The sequence below is a fragment of the Charadrius vociferus genome, unplaced genomic scaffold, assembly GCF_000708025.1.
Source record: "Charadrius vociferus isolate BGI_N301 unplaced genomic scaffold, ASM70802v2 scaffold52, whole genome shotgun sequence".
Lineage (NCBI taxonomy): Eukaryota > Metazoa > Chordata > Aves > Charadriiformes > Charadriidae > Charadrius > Charadrius vociferus.
This window is the reverse complement of record NW_009647572.1, coordinates 2,901,390-2,918,490: the sequence shown is the minus strand read 5'-3', so window position 1 is coordinate 2,918,490 and position 17,101 is coordinate 2,901,390. Positions and strand designations below refer to the sequence as shown.

At 37.1% G+C, this 17,101-nt stretch overlaps 1 protein-coding gene across 1 annotated transcript in view; it reads left to right on the top strand.

The window, feature by feature from the left end:
* The first annotated feature begins 6,410 nt into the window (after positions 1-6,410).
* PPHLN1 (periphilin 1) overlaps positions 6,411-17,101 on the top strand; it is a 65,631-nt gene continuing 54,940 nt past the window's right edge. The window contains exons 1-3 of the mRNA XM_009880849.1: positions 6,411-6,482; positions 10,181-10,351; positions 11,256-11,317. Coding sequence (XP_009879151.1) covers positions 6,411-6,482; positions 10,181-10,351; positions 11,256-11,317 — 305 coding nt within the window. The remainder of the gene's footprint in view (positions 6,483-10,180; positions 10,352-11,255; positions 11,318-17,101) is intronic.

The window sequence follows — 17,101 nt, the reverse complement described above, 5'->3', positions numbered from 1 at the left end:
GGCCGATGTGCTGTGGCGGCGCCGTTCCGTTCGGCCGCCTTGTGAGGCGGCTGGCGTGGCGTGGCGGGGCGCGGGAAGGAGCCTTCCTTCCTTCCTTCTTTCCCTCCCGGCTGCGCCCCGTGCTGCTCGGGCGGTCGCTGAAGCGTCTCTGAGGCCCGTCCAGGGAGAGGGCACCCCCCGGGGGAGCTTTGGGACCGGGCGGGGGGACGGCGCTTTCTGCCCCCGCGGGGAGCCGCTGTCCTGGAGCGGGATCCTTGGTTTCCCGGGGTTTCTGGGAAGCTGAGGTGAATGGAAGCGGCGGGGCAGGAGGGGTGGAGGGAAGGATAGCCTCCTCTGGGCGGGCGGCTGCTGTGTCAGCACCCAGGGTGGGTTTTGTGAACCCACCTTTTGATCCCACCCACTTTTGATCCTTTTTAAAACCCGTGCATGACAGAAGACTTTGACTTTCAGTTTAATTTGCGGTTTTGTTTTGAAGGGGAGTATGTTACTACTTCTGCATACTCCCGAGAGTTATTTTAAACTTTAATAACTAGTAATGAATGTTTGGAGGGTATATAAATCCTGTTGTAAACACTTTCAGTGAGACGTCTTGTGGTCATGATGGTGTAATATTGGTATCTTTATGTTTCTAGAAGAATAAATAAGACATAAGTGTGTCACTTAGCTGACTTCCTTAAAAGTACTAGAATAAATCTTTACACTTAGCTTGACAGTAGGTTGTCCTGTAGGATATTTAAAGTCTTTAATAGTATTTAAACACTTCAAGTCTGCTCTCCATGGTTCTTTGTTCTCACTCATACTCCTTCAGTAGGCTCTTTACCATGCATTAGAGGTTTTCATGGATAGTCTTATAATAATTCTTTATCTGGGGTTTTGGGGACTTCAGGGGAACAAAGACTTTGTCAGAAATACACAAGAAGATGTGAAAACCCACAGAAATGGTGCAGGTAATGAGTAGGGTTTGATACATTTGTTTTCCTTGGGTGAAATACTCGGAGTTGCTTGGTACTTTAAAGTGTAAATGTTGAAGGCATTCAAGTTTTGACCTGTTGAGACAGCAGTATGGTGAGCTGACATATTTTGTTCTCAAAATGTGCTGCAAGATGGAAAGGCAGGTGGAGGTGGTGATCCATGCAGTTGTTTGCATTGATGGTGCTAGCATAGCAGCTCCATTGCAGCCTGGCAGAACATTCTTTTTATAGCATTGACACTGATGAAGGAGGGGATGTTGGTAACTGCAGGTGTTCAGGCAAAGATAAGCGCTAATACATCAGTCACTGTATTAATATAACCCCCAGCGCATTGCCTCCATTTCTCTTGCTCCCAGTGATATATTAGAATGATGTGGTAAGAAAACTGAACCAGTGGGATTGTAAATCCTCATCAGAATGCTGCTGCTGTTAAGATTTTATTCAGCTTATGCATTTCTGGCTTTTTTTGGTTTTTGAGGTGGGAGTTAATTTGACCTTTGTGATTGGTGCTTTTGTAAAGAATTTTTTTTCTTTTTTTTTTCTCTTATTTTAAGTCAAAATTATTGTGAACAGGTCAGGAAAGACTGGAAGAAAGCCTTTTCCTTCAGGTTATTTGGTACTAGGTTGACTATGCCTAGACTTGTTGCAGTCATGCTTTTAATTGCTTTTCAAAATTGTAGAGCCTAATATTTGTTATTAGGAAGAGATGGATTCTCTTGTACCTTTGTTTTTTCTCAATGTCTCCATCACAGTATTTTATGTAGTGTCATGGTAGATTTTTCCCTCTGCTCTTGCACTTTTGCTTTTTCATCTTAATAATAGAGGACTATGTCTACTTGGTGTTTTCTGCCTGTCCAAGTATGGGGGGAGGAGGAGAAAGTTACTTTTTTTATCAGTTTTATCTGTCTTGCCTCTGGTCTAGGTAAGAGATATTAGAATATCTTTGAAGCACTATCAAATACAGATTCTAATTGTTGAAAGCAAAAGTGGTGTTTTCTGTCATTCTTTGTGTCCTCAAAGCAGCAACTGTTGCAAAATTAGCCATAATATTTCTAATAAGGTACAATTCTCTAGGTCTTACTCATACAAAAGTGTCTAAGCTTTCTTTGAGAGCTTTCCAAAGCAAAGGAGAGATAGAACTGGCCCATGCTTGTCAGTCTCTGCTGTTTGTCAAAGTAGCAGTATAAAACCAGATCTATTCCAGCAGCATCAGAGATACTGCAGCTGCCTGCCTTTGGATTTACAGCACAGCATTGGTTTTATGCATTGTTCACATACGGCAAGATGTAGCCATTTGGGTTAGCTGTATGTTTTTGAAACAAAACAGTAGATTCTGCAGAAGGCTGATAGCACACACTGCAAAATTATGGATCCTGGAGAAGTAGATATTTCTAGCTGTGATGAAAATTGATGTTGCAAATAAATATAAACAGACATGAGTTGTATACAAAATATTGCAGAATACTGGAGTGCTTTTGCAAATGTGTCAGCTTTTTATTAGCATATATATTTAGAAAGCAAAAAAGAATAAAACCTTAATGATTGATAAAGAAAACCCAGTTGTACAAAACCCCCTAAGGTTTAAGTGACCCGTGTAATCTGCTTGATGAAGAAACTCTTTTTATATTACATCAGTTTTACTAACAGAGCAAGACACAGTGCTGTGATAATCGGAGCAAATCCATTCTTGGCACCTGGCCACAGTGGAGCAGCTCATGCTGTGTTAATAGTATAGCTTTTGTGTATGCTGGAGTGTCTTTATTTGAGAAAATAAAGACCTTGCTTTAGGGAAAACAGTCACCTGTTGTTTAAATTAATATAGGAAGAGATTATATATCATGATATTAAAGAAATATCAACAACTACCTTTGACTATTTTCTGTTAGCTTATACAGCAATGTGGGTGATGATGGTGTTAGGTGTGAAACAAACATTTATTTGTTTTCAGTCTTTGTTTTAGAACAACTTTGTACTGAGAGGATGGATGAATCTGAACAGTGTAGTAAACTTGAGGTTTGATCTCTTGAATCCTTATTAATGGAATCTTCTCATATTGATCCCAAGAGTTTAGTCTCTTCATGGTTGTTATTAAAGATGTGTTAAGTCACATAATTTAAGAAATGGATTTTTTTTTCTATAGAAACAGACGAAATGTGCTCAGGATGCTGGGAAATGCATTTTCTTCCCTTTAAACAGTTTTTTTCTTCTGTTACTTTCAAATGCATCCTTACTTTATGTCATTGGTCCCAGCTAAAATCTGTCTGTTTAGTCTTCTATATAAAATTGGTCTCCTCCTACTTTTTGTTCCTTACCAGCATTTTGAGGAATGAACTGGATGATCAATTCCATCTAATTAATTTTCTTCATGTCATTCCTCTAAATGCAAAGTATTCTTACTTCTGAGGTTTTTCTTCCACCTTCATACTTACTTCTTGTCTGATGTAGTTGTGTATTTTTTTTCCCCCTTCAGTCTGTTGGCTTTTGTGATAGTTTCTCTCTACCTTTTTTTCCAGCTTGTGTTTATGTCTTGTCAAAGTACTGGTGATAATTTTTGCTGGTTTCAGTGAGGTCCATCAATAGTGATTAAAAATGGGAATGTTTTTATCAGTCTTGATGGCTGATAATATAACAAAGCGTGTATATGAATGTTGGTGGCTACTGCCAGTGATGTGTGTTGGGACGTTGGAGGTGGTTTGACTGACAGAGCAGCATGATGTGAAAGCTTCCACCTAGCTTCAGTGGCACTTACCTGAAATGTGTTGCTTTTTGGACATTGTGTTCAGTTAACAATTTCAGTAACTGCAGACAGTAGGGTGTGGACACTACTGTATTTGTCAAAATGCAAAAAAAAAAAACCACTTGAAAACCTTGTCCGAATCCAGCTTCTGATACTTGCTGTTGGTCTAAAAGCTGCGTGAGGCTCCCCATCGGGTACCGAAGTCTATGCGCCTGTGAGAGGTGGGTGGGCTGTGGGCAAGCAGGGGTGGGAGTGGGTACCACAGGATGCTCAGGCACTCACCAGCCGTGAGCGGGTGTGGACAGAAGGAATGGTGCACCTTGAGGCGAGGGCTAGGCATGAGGGACCAGCAGCAAAGTGTTTTGAGAAAGAGCGCATGATGCTGTTCCAGTGTAATGATTTTTGTCTTGCCTCATCTGATTCTGTCTCTCGTGCTGCACGTAAAACACAGGAGCTTTCAGGTACTGTTCTAGATACAAAGAAAAGAGAATGGTGGGGACAGTGTAAGAGCAGATAGAGCACCCTCCCGGTGATGTGGGATGGAGAGGGCACAGGGTCAGCCTGATAACAGTTAATGCATGTGTAGCCCCTGATGTGAATTTTTAAGGCTTTGGCAGAAGTCCCTGTAGTAGAGAATGAAGAAAAGTTGAGGCAGTTAGTGTGAAAGCGCCAGGAAGGTGCTTCTGATGGATATGCCTGACCAACAAATACAGCAGTATGAGCAGTGGTTTCAGAGTTAGTAACTGCTAGGTGGAGCACACTGGCGAGGGCAGGGACAGCAAACCCTCTAGCTCTTACGCGTACCAAAATCAGGACCGACCAAACTCTGTTGGTTTAGTCAGCTTTTGATTTATAATCTGTGGCTACATCAGACTAGTTCTGTGCCTTGGTTATGGATCGTACTTAAGGTCAAGTCTGTTACAAACTGGAACAAAGTTTTAAGATACTCTGGTTGGTTTCTACCAAGGGTAGGGTCAAAATCTCTGAATATAAAGGCTTATTACAGTTGAGGAAAGAGCTACTTCATCAGGATTTATTATCTATTACCAAAGGAAAATAATTTGTTAAAACAAACTTTTCATTAACCTCTCATCACATGTCACTGAGTCTTATTTTTCTCTACTTAATGATATTGAAAGACAGTTAAATAAATAAAAAAAAGTTAAGTGAATATATTAAATATTTTTCTGAGTGGTTTTAAGAAAGCAGTTATAGTAGTTTCCAAAAGCTTTTGCTAACAAATGGAAGAAAAACTGAGACCTGAGATATTGAGTAAAAGATGATAAAAAGGAAAGAAAATTCTGAATATTTTAGGAAAGTATATTGTCACAAGAAGTTTTTTGATGTTGTGGATTCAGTTGAGTCGTTCATATTCTTCTTTAATTGAGTGTAGTGAATTACTCTGTATTAATTCAGACATCGTGGGGGACAGGCAGTTGAAAGATTTAGGTTTTACATGTCTGGTTTGTGTAAAAGGAAAAAATGTACTTATGAACATATGTGCAATTTTTGCTAACTTCAGTTTCTTCTTTTTTTGTAGGTAATTGAATGGGTCTTCAGAAGCTGAGTTGCTAAAACTGACAAAAAAGTATGCGAGTGTTCGTTGTTTTTCACAAAAATGTATATCTGACTTAGTGTTACGTCTGTTTACAGTTAGTAAACCCTTTTGTCATGCTGATTCATAACACCTGTAATAATCAATATTTTTATATAGCCTCATAAGTCTATTTCCAGTTAAGTGTTTTTATTTTGTGAAAGTAGATAATGTTATGTATTTCTCCTTCTGAATATGTCCTGCTGTTTCTTTTTCTTATGGATTATTTTTAATAGCTAGAACTACCATTGTGAAGGGAAACTTTGAGAAAGATAATTGTAGCAATTTCTTATCTCTTTTCAACGATATAATTTGTCACTTTTATAATCATCAGAAAGCTTTCAGCTCCTCAAGTTTGTGTTGTCTTAACATAGCATGACTAGAATCTCTTACGGTCATGGTTTATTTCCACCTGTATTTAGTTACTAATTTTGACTTTGAAAGTCAACTTTCTCTGAAAAGAGGAATTTTTGTGTTCTGCTGGCTCCCAATTTAAATCAGGAAAAATCTGTACGTGAAGAATTCATTTCAAGTACTCAAAACGTGGAGTTTTGTACTAACTGAATGATGTGTTTTAACCTCTTTCCAAATGGTTGAGATGATGAAATAAATCAAAGTTATTATATTATATAAAAAAGTAGAAATTCTTCAATCTAATAAAGGAGTTGAACTTTTTTTTTTTTAAAAAAAGAGTCCCCTATTTTTAGCAAAGTAATATCAAAATTTCTGTAAGGTATGTGTGTATGAATTTATATGTACAGCTGGCATTTGTGATATGCATATATTTCAGTGGAGCTGTTTATAGTATCTGCAAGTCCTGTAATTATACTGATTATACAGCATGAATTTCCATTTGTTCAGTTGTTCTTGCGCATACTGTGAGCTATTTTTACTTGAAGTTCATTAATTACTTTGTATAACTAGATAGACTTACTAAGAGCTAATTAAAAAAAAAAAGTGTACATACAGGGCTTGTGCCTAATATGTTATATTGGGAAAAGTCCAGGAACCTTTATTTGCATGCTCACTATCCTTTCTCTATTCATAATGGGTCTGGTTTTAGCTAATTAGATTTTTATTGTCTTTAGTGGCATATCGAAGGGATGAAATGTGGTCTGAAGGGCGATATGACTATGAAAGAGTTCCGAGAGAACGTCTCCCTCCAAGGATTCATCCTGATGTAAGTGTATAGTATGTTTCTTTAGCATTATACCATTATGTTATACCTTTATGCCATTACTTATACCATAAGGGCAGGATTCATGTACATATTTAAGTTCCTAATATACCCTTAAGTTCCATTCTTTTCTCATTCATTTAAGCCAATAATTTAGCAAATGCTTCTGCACAGAGATAATAGGATGCCTATGAAATTAAGTCTTGTATTTTTTTTTTTTCAAATCTATTGAAAGTGTTTTAGAATATTTGCATTTTGATAAATTGATTTTTTTGGTGTAATTCTTTGTGTTATTAAACACAGGATTTTTAATAACTTCTGGAGAACCAAAGGCCATACTATGTTATATTTTTCCCCAGACTTTTTTTTTTTTATGTTAATACATTTCTGAAGTGACTTGCAGTGGTAAAATGACTACTTGCAGTATTGTTCTTGTCACCGATGCAGTTTTTTATTATGAAGCTTAAAGTATAGAAGGGAATGTTTATAACAGAACTTGAAAATACATCTTTGCTAAAGAAACGGTGTTTTGGAGCCTTGTAAGGAAAATGCTTTCAAGAAGAGCAGTGACAGGACGAGGGGGAATGGCTTTAAACTGGAAGAGGGCAGGTTTAGATTAAACATTAGGAAGACGTTTTTCACCTTAAGTGTGGTAAGGCACTGGAACAGGTTGCCCAGAGAGGTTGTTGAGGCCCCATCCCTGGAGGTGTTCAAGGCCAGGCTGGATGGGGCCTTGGGCAACCTGGTCTAGTGGGAGGTGTCCCTGCCCATGGCAGGGGGGGTGGGACTCGATGATCTTCAAGGGCTCTTCCAACCTGAATTATAGAATGATTCTAAGAGTTTCGATGTAAATCTGCTTTGTAGACATGGAGACTTCTACTCTATGTTATGCTTGCAAAACAAACACAGAAGCTGTGCTTACTCTGCTGCAGAATAACTTTAGAATGCTTTTAGAAAAACTCTGGGCCAAAGACTTGGGAAAAATGATTTTTTTTTTTTTTCTCCTGTGTCTGAATTCTCTAAAGAAGAAAGAAAACAGGTTGTAGCTTTATCCTTTGAAGTATTACAACTTAAATAGAACTTTAAGAATACTTTTTGATGTTTCTATATACATGCTGTACAATGTACATATGGCAAAATAAAATTTCATGTAATTATGCCTGTTATCTGGCTTTTCTGTTTTTTAAATATTCGAATAATAACATAGCTGATTTAGCATATTTTCTGGGTTTCCTCTACCGTATTTTGAGCTTGCCATTTTGGAAGCATACCAGTGTTGATATATTGGTAACTAGTTACATAGTCTTCTCTATTGAGTAGTGTATTAGTCTTTGGCTGCTCTGTGACATTTTTAACTCTTTTTACAGGTAACAAAATTTCTGCATTTTCAGCAAAATGGAAATCAGATAAGTTTACACAGGGTATTTAGTCAGATGCTTCTCCAAAATATTTATCAGCAGTAGGACACGAGGAAAGGCAGAATGTATTTTCACAGATTTTTATTTTTTTAATCAATGTTTGACTTGATTAACACATTGCTAATTTAATTTAACCATTGCAACAGTGACATTCCTAAATTCTTTTAGTCTTTCAAGTTGTCCAGGGAGCAACGCATGGCGTATGCATTATGAAAATTTACTTTACAATTTAAAAGAAGTGATGCACTCTTTTTGATGCAAGAATTAAGTAGATAGTTCAATGCTAGCTTTATTACATGTGTTTGGAACTGGGGATGAAGGAACTAGCAGAATACGCTCATTTATCACAATCAGTACGATCTATCTGCACCAAAACACCCCTAGTAGTTGGGCAAACCAAGATCTGGTGTCTCTCTGTCTTACTGAAAGATGGATACGAAGCTCCTTCTCCTACAGCTCTGCTGATTCAAGATAGCTGGCAGACAGTTTTTGTCCTTGTAAGCCTATGCCATTGTATTTGTGTCTACCTATAGAGGTCTGACTTAATTTTGACTAGACAAGTAAAATGGAATTAATTTATTCAATCTATGAACATGCTCAACATTTGCTGATAGGTTAATACATTGGAAGTGACACATGCCAATGATATAGAATGACGTATCTCTTGTTTGAGAGAGCAAGAGATTTGTCCTACGCTAAACCAGGTGCAAATTATTTATCAAGTATAGATTGTAGTAGAAACACATGCTTTCAGATCCTGGCAAACAACATAAAGTTGCAAGCACTTGGCACAATTGACTCTAAGTGGGTACACCTGGGTACACCTTGAGCTTTCATGTAACTGTCCTTCTGTGTGTCAGTATAGTTAAGTGATGGGGACTTGTGGGTGAGATTAAAGCACGGAGCAGTTTTGTTTTAGCTTCAGAGCAGATCTTCTTTGTAAGACATCAAACTTAAAAAAACCAAACCCAACATGTGGAGAATGTTCAGTGAAGTGAAGGTAGATCAAGCATTGTGGCTGTGTATGAATGTATATGTAGCCTCTACTTTGCATCAGTATGGCGGTAGGCTGGCTTTGGATTGCCCTCTAGTGAGTTTGTTGGGTGGTCTCGGAAATCAGAACTAGCTTTTTTTTGCATGATAATATTTAACAGTTTGTGAATGTAATGTATTTTTCTATGAAAAGTATTGGTGTATTAGACTGTGGCTTCTCCTACTATTAAAAAAACTAGCTTGAGTACCTTTCCCCCCACCTCCAAATTGCACACGCTGACTCAAATTTCTGCATTTATAGCTTGTGTTTTTAAGGCCCATAGAAAAAATATTTTGCTAAAGGAAGAAGACTTAAAATACAAGATCTTGCATTCATATTTTCCTTTGCTTTTTATTTTCATTTGGCTTATATAATGCTTGGTTTTAGAAAATCAAAAAGGTATCTTTTGCAACTGTCCAATTTGCACTTAATAAACAAAGGATTTCCTTAATTGGTAAACGTTGTATGAAGTTTTATATGAAGGAAATACAATAAATTAATTTTACATTCTAGCAAAATGCTATCTGAAACTTGTGTTAAAAGAAAAGGAGAGTGTTAAAACTCTGTCACCTGAATCCTCAGATCACCTACTGCAGTGCATTGAGAAGGTGTTTATCTATTCAGATTATGAAGCAAGGACCGTCTTCACTATAGTCTCCATAGTGTGGAGGATGTTACTGACATTAAGAAAATTGTTGGTATTTTCAAACGGGCTTTTTGTTTTACAGGCTTATAGATGTAACTTTCTTTATTGAATTCCTAAGTTCATGTACAAGTCTCTGAGAAATATATGTAGCTAATGCTTAAAAAAAGAAAGTAGCTGATGCTTTGAAAGTAGCTGATGCTACTGCTTTAAACTTTCAAAAGAAACTTAAACCGTGTTGAAAATTTTCTCCTAATAATAAAATTTGTAATGCCTAAGGATTGCATCAGAATTGTGTCCAATTAGATTTAATAAGTTATTCCACCATCAGATTGGCATGATTTTTAATATTTTTTGTTCCCCTGTGCTATTTCAGCTTTAAAATTATTCAGCTTTGAGGAGCCTGGTCTAGTGGGAGGTGTCCCTGCCCATGGCAGGGGCATTGGAATGAGATGATCTTTAAGGTCCCTTCCAACCTAAACCATTCTATAATTATTATAGTCCTGTATTTAGAAATGGCTTGGTGGGGTTTTTTACTTTTTTTGTATTTACTACAGATTTCCAGCTGTTCAAAGCGATATGATTTTGGGTTTTTTTTGTGGTTTAGGATGATTACCATAGAGTAGTAAACATTGTGCCCAAGAAACCACCACTGCTCGAAAGACCTGGGGATGGGAATTACAGCCGGTATGATGATTACAGTCACGCTGAGTACAGAGACTATGAAGAGGGTCGCAGTTTTGCCCATGAACGAAGAAGCGGCCCTCCGCACCGAGGTGTACGTAAGGTGATTCTTCTCACATTTTTATGATGTTTATCTTCTTATTAATGCTTGAATATTGAACAATTGAACTATTAGTTCAGACAGAACATTGCTGTTACTATTGTTCTCATAAACTGAAATAGAATGAATAGAAAAAGCATCTAGGTTTTCGTACTTGCTGCTTTTTTGCAGTTACTGTGCTTCTAAGACTTCTAAGACAGGTAATGCCTGTTTTCTGCTTCTTATGGTTCCTAGCTACTCTATTGACTTAGAAAAGTGCCCTTGTCCAGCTCTGTAGAAAGCTCAGAGTCTGAACTTGGAAAACAAAAGTGGCCAGAAGTCCTCTGTATGAATAGAAGAATGATTGCAAAATCTTTCTGTTTAGTCCTTGCACTCACAGCTTGTTGAATGTTGTCTACCTATCCTTCTGATTCACACAGTTCTTTGCTTATTTAAATTCTGTCGTGATGTTGAATGCATTTTTTTTTCTCCAGTTTTTTCTACACTTAAGTACAAAATTTATGTTCCCTTTGAAAGGTCATTACTACTGCCTCCTCCAACCCAGCTGTTTGAAATTCTGTAATTTCAAGCTAGTGATGATAATTTGCATTTCAATGAGGAAAATTTTCTTTTTTTTTAAGTCAGGGCCTATGTATATAGTTTGGAAATTTTTGTAGATTTTGTATTTCGTACAGCGTTTCCAAGATGCTCTCTTTAGTATTAATAGAGGAAGAAAATAAGAGGAATGGGGTAGAGTGAGTAGACTGAGAGGAACTTTGCTGTGAATGTATAATAGTTTATTTTAACTCATTAAATGCTTTGGTTTTGCAGTAAACAAGTACCATTTGGCAACTAACTGTACATCACGTCTGATGTTGAGATACACGTCACGCAATTGTTTTGCATGTATGTTTTGCAGGATGACTCAGGATACAGATGGCCAAGGGATGATCACCCTATAAGTCGGCAGCCTGAGTACAGGTATTTTGTAAGAATTTACAGTAGTGCCATGCATAGACTGCGACTCTACGGGGTGTTTTTCTTTCTTATCAAAACAGTTTGTAGAGCAGAGCAATGAAATGACAGGGGTGTGGGAAAAGACATCTATTGAAGTAAAAGATGATAGTGCAAAAGTGGTTTCTAGTTGTATTGTTTGAAATACAAATTAAATAAATGGTACGACATGAAATTCTCTATTTAGTAAGAATAGGAGGCATAATGATAACTTCTTCAGGATGTTAGCCCGGGACTAAATAATTTAGTGCTTCTCCCTGATCGATCCCACTTTTTACATAGCTTCAGAGAATTTTTTGGTCTAACACTGCAGTCACAGAAGCCAATACTTTGGGGCCACAACACAGTGGAAAGACACCTGTGCCATTTGAAAGGCTGCTGTGGTGGATAATGGGATTGTAAAGTTCACTGTAGCCTCTGACCTCCCTGTTTTCTCAGCTGGGCTGATGAATTGGTATTTCCATCATAAGTTATATTCATTTTTATGAGTGCTTTTTAGTTTGTCCCTCAAGTTCCCATCTATGAAATGTAAGGAATAATATTAAACAATAGGACTGTAACATACATATGCTTGCAATGATGTTTGATATGGGATTATTTGATATGATAAATAAAGCGCACAGGATAGCGTTACACTCAATTTTTGGACAAGGATGAAACTCACCTTAAATATTCAGACAAGAATTAATTGTTACTATAATCGAAATATTAACAGTCTAATCTAAGAATGTAATCTCATGGCTGTACTTCTGTATGCCTCATTCTGTGTTGTCACTGCTCAAGGTGTCTGCTTTCATACTAGGCTTCTGTTTCTATACACTGCATCGTCGTGTTAGTCAAAAATACCTCGTTCTGCATAGAATAACTCCTTGTTACTGCTATCTATGTACAACTATGGTTGTACCATACAAAGATCAACAAAAGTAAACCAAGTTAGCTACAGACACCTGGTCAGTTACAAAAAATGCTGTTAAAACTGCACCAAGTTAAAGAAAGAAACTTCGGGCAGGTCAAGAAAAGCTCAGAGCCTGACAAGTTTGCTCAAAGCCTCAGTCTTGAGGCTTTGCAAACTCAATATGAAGCTGTTAGTAGCAATGGCAATACAGTGCTACAGGGCTGCACGTTTGCAGTAGATACCTATTACTTTGAATGTGATGATTTAGACATAACATAACTAGGTTATGACATAACTTCACCATTAAAAAAAAATCCTTCGCGTACCATAACGGTCTGTGTGCACTGAACTTCTCTCAAAATTGCATTCTTGGGGCTAGAAGCTACAGTAAAGAGTTTTGGAAAATATTAAGTGTTTTATAGAAACTTGTGTAAATATTCTTGCATGTTTTCCTCCCACTTTAGAAGAATTAGAGTTGATTAAAGCTGGGGAAAAAAAATAGACTGAGTTAGTGTGAGGCACTTTGTTTTATACAGAACAAGAGTGGCACCCAGTGGTCAAAAAATTGTCTTAAATGCATCCTGTTTTCTTCCATTTAAACTGTGAGATTAAAATGTCAGCTTGGTTTGTTGAAGGCTTTAAAAATGGGTTGCGTGGTAGGTGATAGTCACATCTGAGTCTTTATGTATTTCAGAATATGCAACTGTTACACAACTACGACAACACTGTGGAAGAAAGCATAAAGATACTTGATTCAGTTGAGGGTATGAGAATGTATTTGTGATTGAATGAAGCCCTATTTATTTATTATATAAATATATGTTAGCGTGTCAGAAGCCTGGTTATTCAAAAGAGCACAGGAATAGTAAATAACCTTGGATGTAAAATCCTGTGATCAGTCTGCTAAACACTTGTAGCACTGCGTGCTTGGTAATAAACTTAATTATTTTTTGCATATTGCTCACTATTGAGCTATGTAGTGGATCTCAACAGAAGAAATCAAAGTACAGTACTTGGTATATGTTGTCTCCTGTGGTGAGAATGCTAATTACTTTCCATTTCAAAGACATTTACACTAAAAACACGAGATTAAAAAATTATTATATGCAAAAATGCTTTCTCTTTGACGTGGTGAAAGTTATTTTCGGTAAGCTCTTCTGGAGTACATATAAATATTTTTTTTTCTTTGAGGTAGTAGAAGGAGATTTAAGATTACTTTAACCAGAAGTACTTTTTAAAAAATTGCATAGAACATAGCTAAACCATAGTACAAAGTTAGATTTGTGAAGCTAAAGACACTCGGGAGACTTGTAAAGCTAATGGGTTTTTGTAGGCAGTATAGTGACTATAAATTCTAAAAAGAATAACTCTTTTATTGACATAAATAGTCCATTTTCTTGAGTATTTTTAGAAACTCATTGAGCAGCTGAAAATGTGCTGTAAGAAGTTGTCAATATTATGCTTAACACTTCCACTTAAGCATTAATCATTCACGTTTTCCTGCTTTGATTTTTGGTAACTTAACTGTGAAAAAGTAGTTCCTGCTCTCTTACTCTTTCCGTTTTTGTTCCCCCTATCTTTCTTTGTAGTGCTGAAAAATATTACTTGAGATTCTCCCAAAGTAAAAGAAGCCGCTTATCTTCTGCAGGCTGAGAGTTGGGGTTGTTCAGCCTGGATAATGGAAGCCTCCAGGGAGACCTTGTAGCAACTTTCCAGTATCTGAAGGGTGCCTACAAGAGAGCTGGGGAGGGACTTTTTACAAGGGCATGTAGTGATAGGATGAGGGGTAATGGCTTCAAACTGGAAGAGGGTAGATTTAGATTAGATATCAGGAAGAAATTTTTCACTATGAGGGAGGTACGGCACTGGAATAGGTTGCCCAGGGAAGTTGTGGATGCCCCATCCCTGGAGGTGTCCAAGGCCAGGCTGGATGGGGCTTTGAACAACCTGGTCTAGTGGGAGGTGTCCCTGCCCATGGCAGGGGGGTTGGAACTCGATAATCTTTAATGTCCCTTCCAACCTAAACCATTCTGTGATTCTATGAATATCAAAAATCGTTAAATGATGCAGAATTTTGGGGGATGAAAGTTTCCTATGTTAAAGAAACCATCTGTTAAGTTTTTCTGGAGTGGTTTTTTTTTGTTGCTGATGTTGTTTCTTTTGTGGATTTTTTTAAGCTTCTTGCCTTTTCCTTAAAAACAGAAAGTTCATGCTTACTTAGCAGTTGCATAGCTGTGGCTTGAGCTGTGACGTGTTTGCTGACCAGCAATAATTCTCCATGTGTGACAAGAGGATTGTTGAGGTTCTACTGCTTGGCTTAGCTGTCTTTTTTCTTACCTTCTTTCTTTTTACGGGCTTATGCTGCAGTTTCCAAGCAGCTGTCATTTGCCACTAGTCTACCATTAAGTGGAGCATTACTGATCCTACTGCTCTTTCCTGGACCACTCAAGAATTGAGAGTCGTTAGCCCTGCTTTATACAATGCTCAGTGAGCAGCTCTCATCCTGACTATGACTTCCTTATGGTAATATCATTTTTTATATATAAAAAATAAAGTAATTCAGAGGATGTGCTGGGCATAGACTTCAAAATTAGTTCCTAGCACTTTTGCTTTTGTTCTGACCTAAGGGATTCTTGCTGGATTTCTGAACTCCAGGAACCGATCTGAATTGTGTAACATTACAGTCATGGCTTGGTTTGAAGTGCCTCTTGGTTCAAGCCTGGTTGGTGTGTATAAAGAATTGTACATCAAAGCAGAATCTCTTAGTTTGGAGAACAGAGAATTTTCTGCACACATGATGACAGTTTTAATGTCTTGGTCGCTGATGCTGTGAGAATTGTGAAATTTGGAAATTATGAGAGGAGTAGAGATCAAATAACACATGACTTCTTTGTACGTTTATCTCTTACTGATGTTGATCATTTCTGGGGCTGTATTATTACTTGTCTTTAGTGATATATCAAACTCATTTAATCAAAGCACTCGAATTCTTTTATGCATGTCAGATTTTTTTAAAAGTTGCAGGAGACTATGTTGAAGAACTCTGATTTTACAGTACTTCTGTATGGGCCTCGTAGCAATGGATTTTGCATACAAGTTCATTTTTATGAAGTCATGAACTTTTCAGTGTGAAATACTTTAGAAGATTGTTAGCTGCTGTTCACTTTAGTCATGCCAAATTTTAATCCTTTTGAGTGCACAGAGCATTACTTCATTCTTTTTTTTCAGCCAAATTGAGTTCATAAGATGTAAAATATGTGAAACTTGGCAACTTAAGATGGGTAAGACTCATCTTCAAAGAGAAATTACAAAATGACGCACTTGTAAATCCCAGCTATACATGCATTAAATTTGATCCTTAAAATTATCCAGTGTCCATGTATTTGCAAAATAAGAATTGCCATATTTGTAGATGAAGTACTCTGCATCAGTCGTAAAGTTGGTTTATATAATAGAGACTCCCGAGAAGCGGCTCACATAGGACATTTTTAATATCTCCTCTCAAGTTGTTGATATGAATAAGTTTTCCACTGTTAATGAAGGAAACTTGTTGCTACTACGTGTATTCTTTTCTTTATTGGTTGTTGTGGGTTTTTTTCCATGTCCTGTGTGAAATTAGGAAGTAGTCTTAGTCCAGTCTCTAATACTAATGCATTTGTGTATATAAAGTAGATCTGCTTGTCTGTGGAGTACACAGGCAATATTTTGTAATAAATAGAAATAATAAAGTAATTTTGATGCTAGAAAAAAAGAAAACTATCTGGCAAAATGTTGAAACTTAATTTTAAACAATCGGTGATCTATGAACAACTAAGATTCATCAGTCAGTTCTATATTTTGTTTTGGAAATCTTTTAAATCAATAGCACGTTGCCTTTTCTCTGAAAATTTGATGTGGCTTTCTGAACGTTAGACTTACAGTTACCTCTTTAGGGTGGAAAGGATAATATACCCCGATTTTTGTAGATTCATAAACCTTCACAGTGAGATTGTTTACTGAAGGCTATGGAGAAGATTGGTAGGGAAGTGGGGGATAGAAGCCCAGCAATTGTGGCTTTCTGATCTCTGATTGAAGTACCCTTCCGTTTGGCGATTCACCCCTTGCAGGTGCAGTATGCGATGACAGGATATCCCAGAGGAGTGGGCTGAAGATTGTACATGAAGAAGAAAATTGTTCTTCAGCAAGAATGGTTATTTTATACCAAAACCATTGATGAGAGAGTCTCCAGATAGAAGTTAAGGGTCACTGACTCTTCTCTCAATAAAGCAGGATTTAATATTGAGGGTTCAGATGTGTCATAGGCCAAAGCATTTATCTTTACATTAGCACTGTGCAATCACCTTTAAATTACAGAGGGTAGCTTGTTTCTTGTTTTTCACCTCCCTGATGTATTCTTTAGTGAATGAAACAGTGAACCTGGTTAAATATTTTATACTCATTTAAAACAGTGTGTTATATTGTGGGAGGTCTTTAGGCTTTGGATTTAAACTTTCTTGTAATGTAAACTGATCTTTGTCTTGCTTATAGAAGAGAAACTTAGCCAAAGGGATTTATGAGATGGTGCTAAAAATGTACATAAGTCTGCTGTTCTGTTGCAATATTTGACAGGTCTTAAGGGACACTATACAAGAACCTCATTCTTTGTTAAAAAATGTGTGGAGAGAAATAAATATGGCAGTCACCCAAAGAAAATGGTCTTGCTTTTGACAGAGATTGATAAGCAGAGTTCTAATCATATTCATTAACACATACGGTTTTCTTTTTATAAATAAATAAATAAATAAAACCTCTGCCAGAACATTGAATCTCTCAGGTATTCAACTCCTAGAGTAACTTGTTTATTCATAAATGAAATT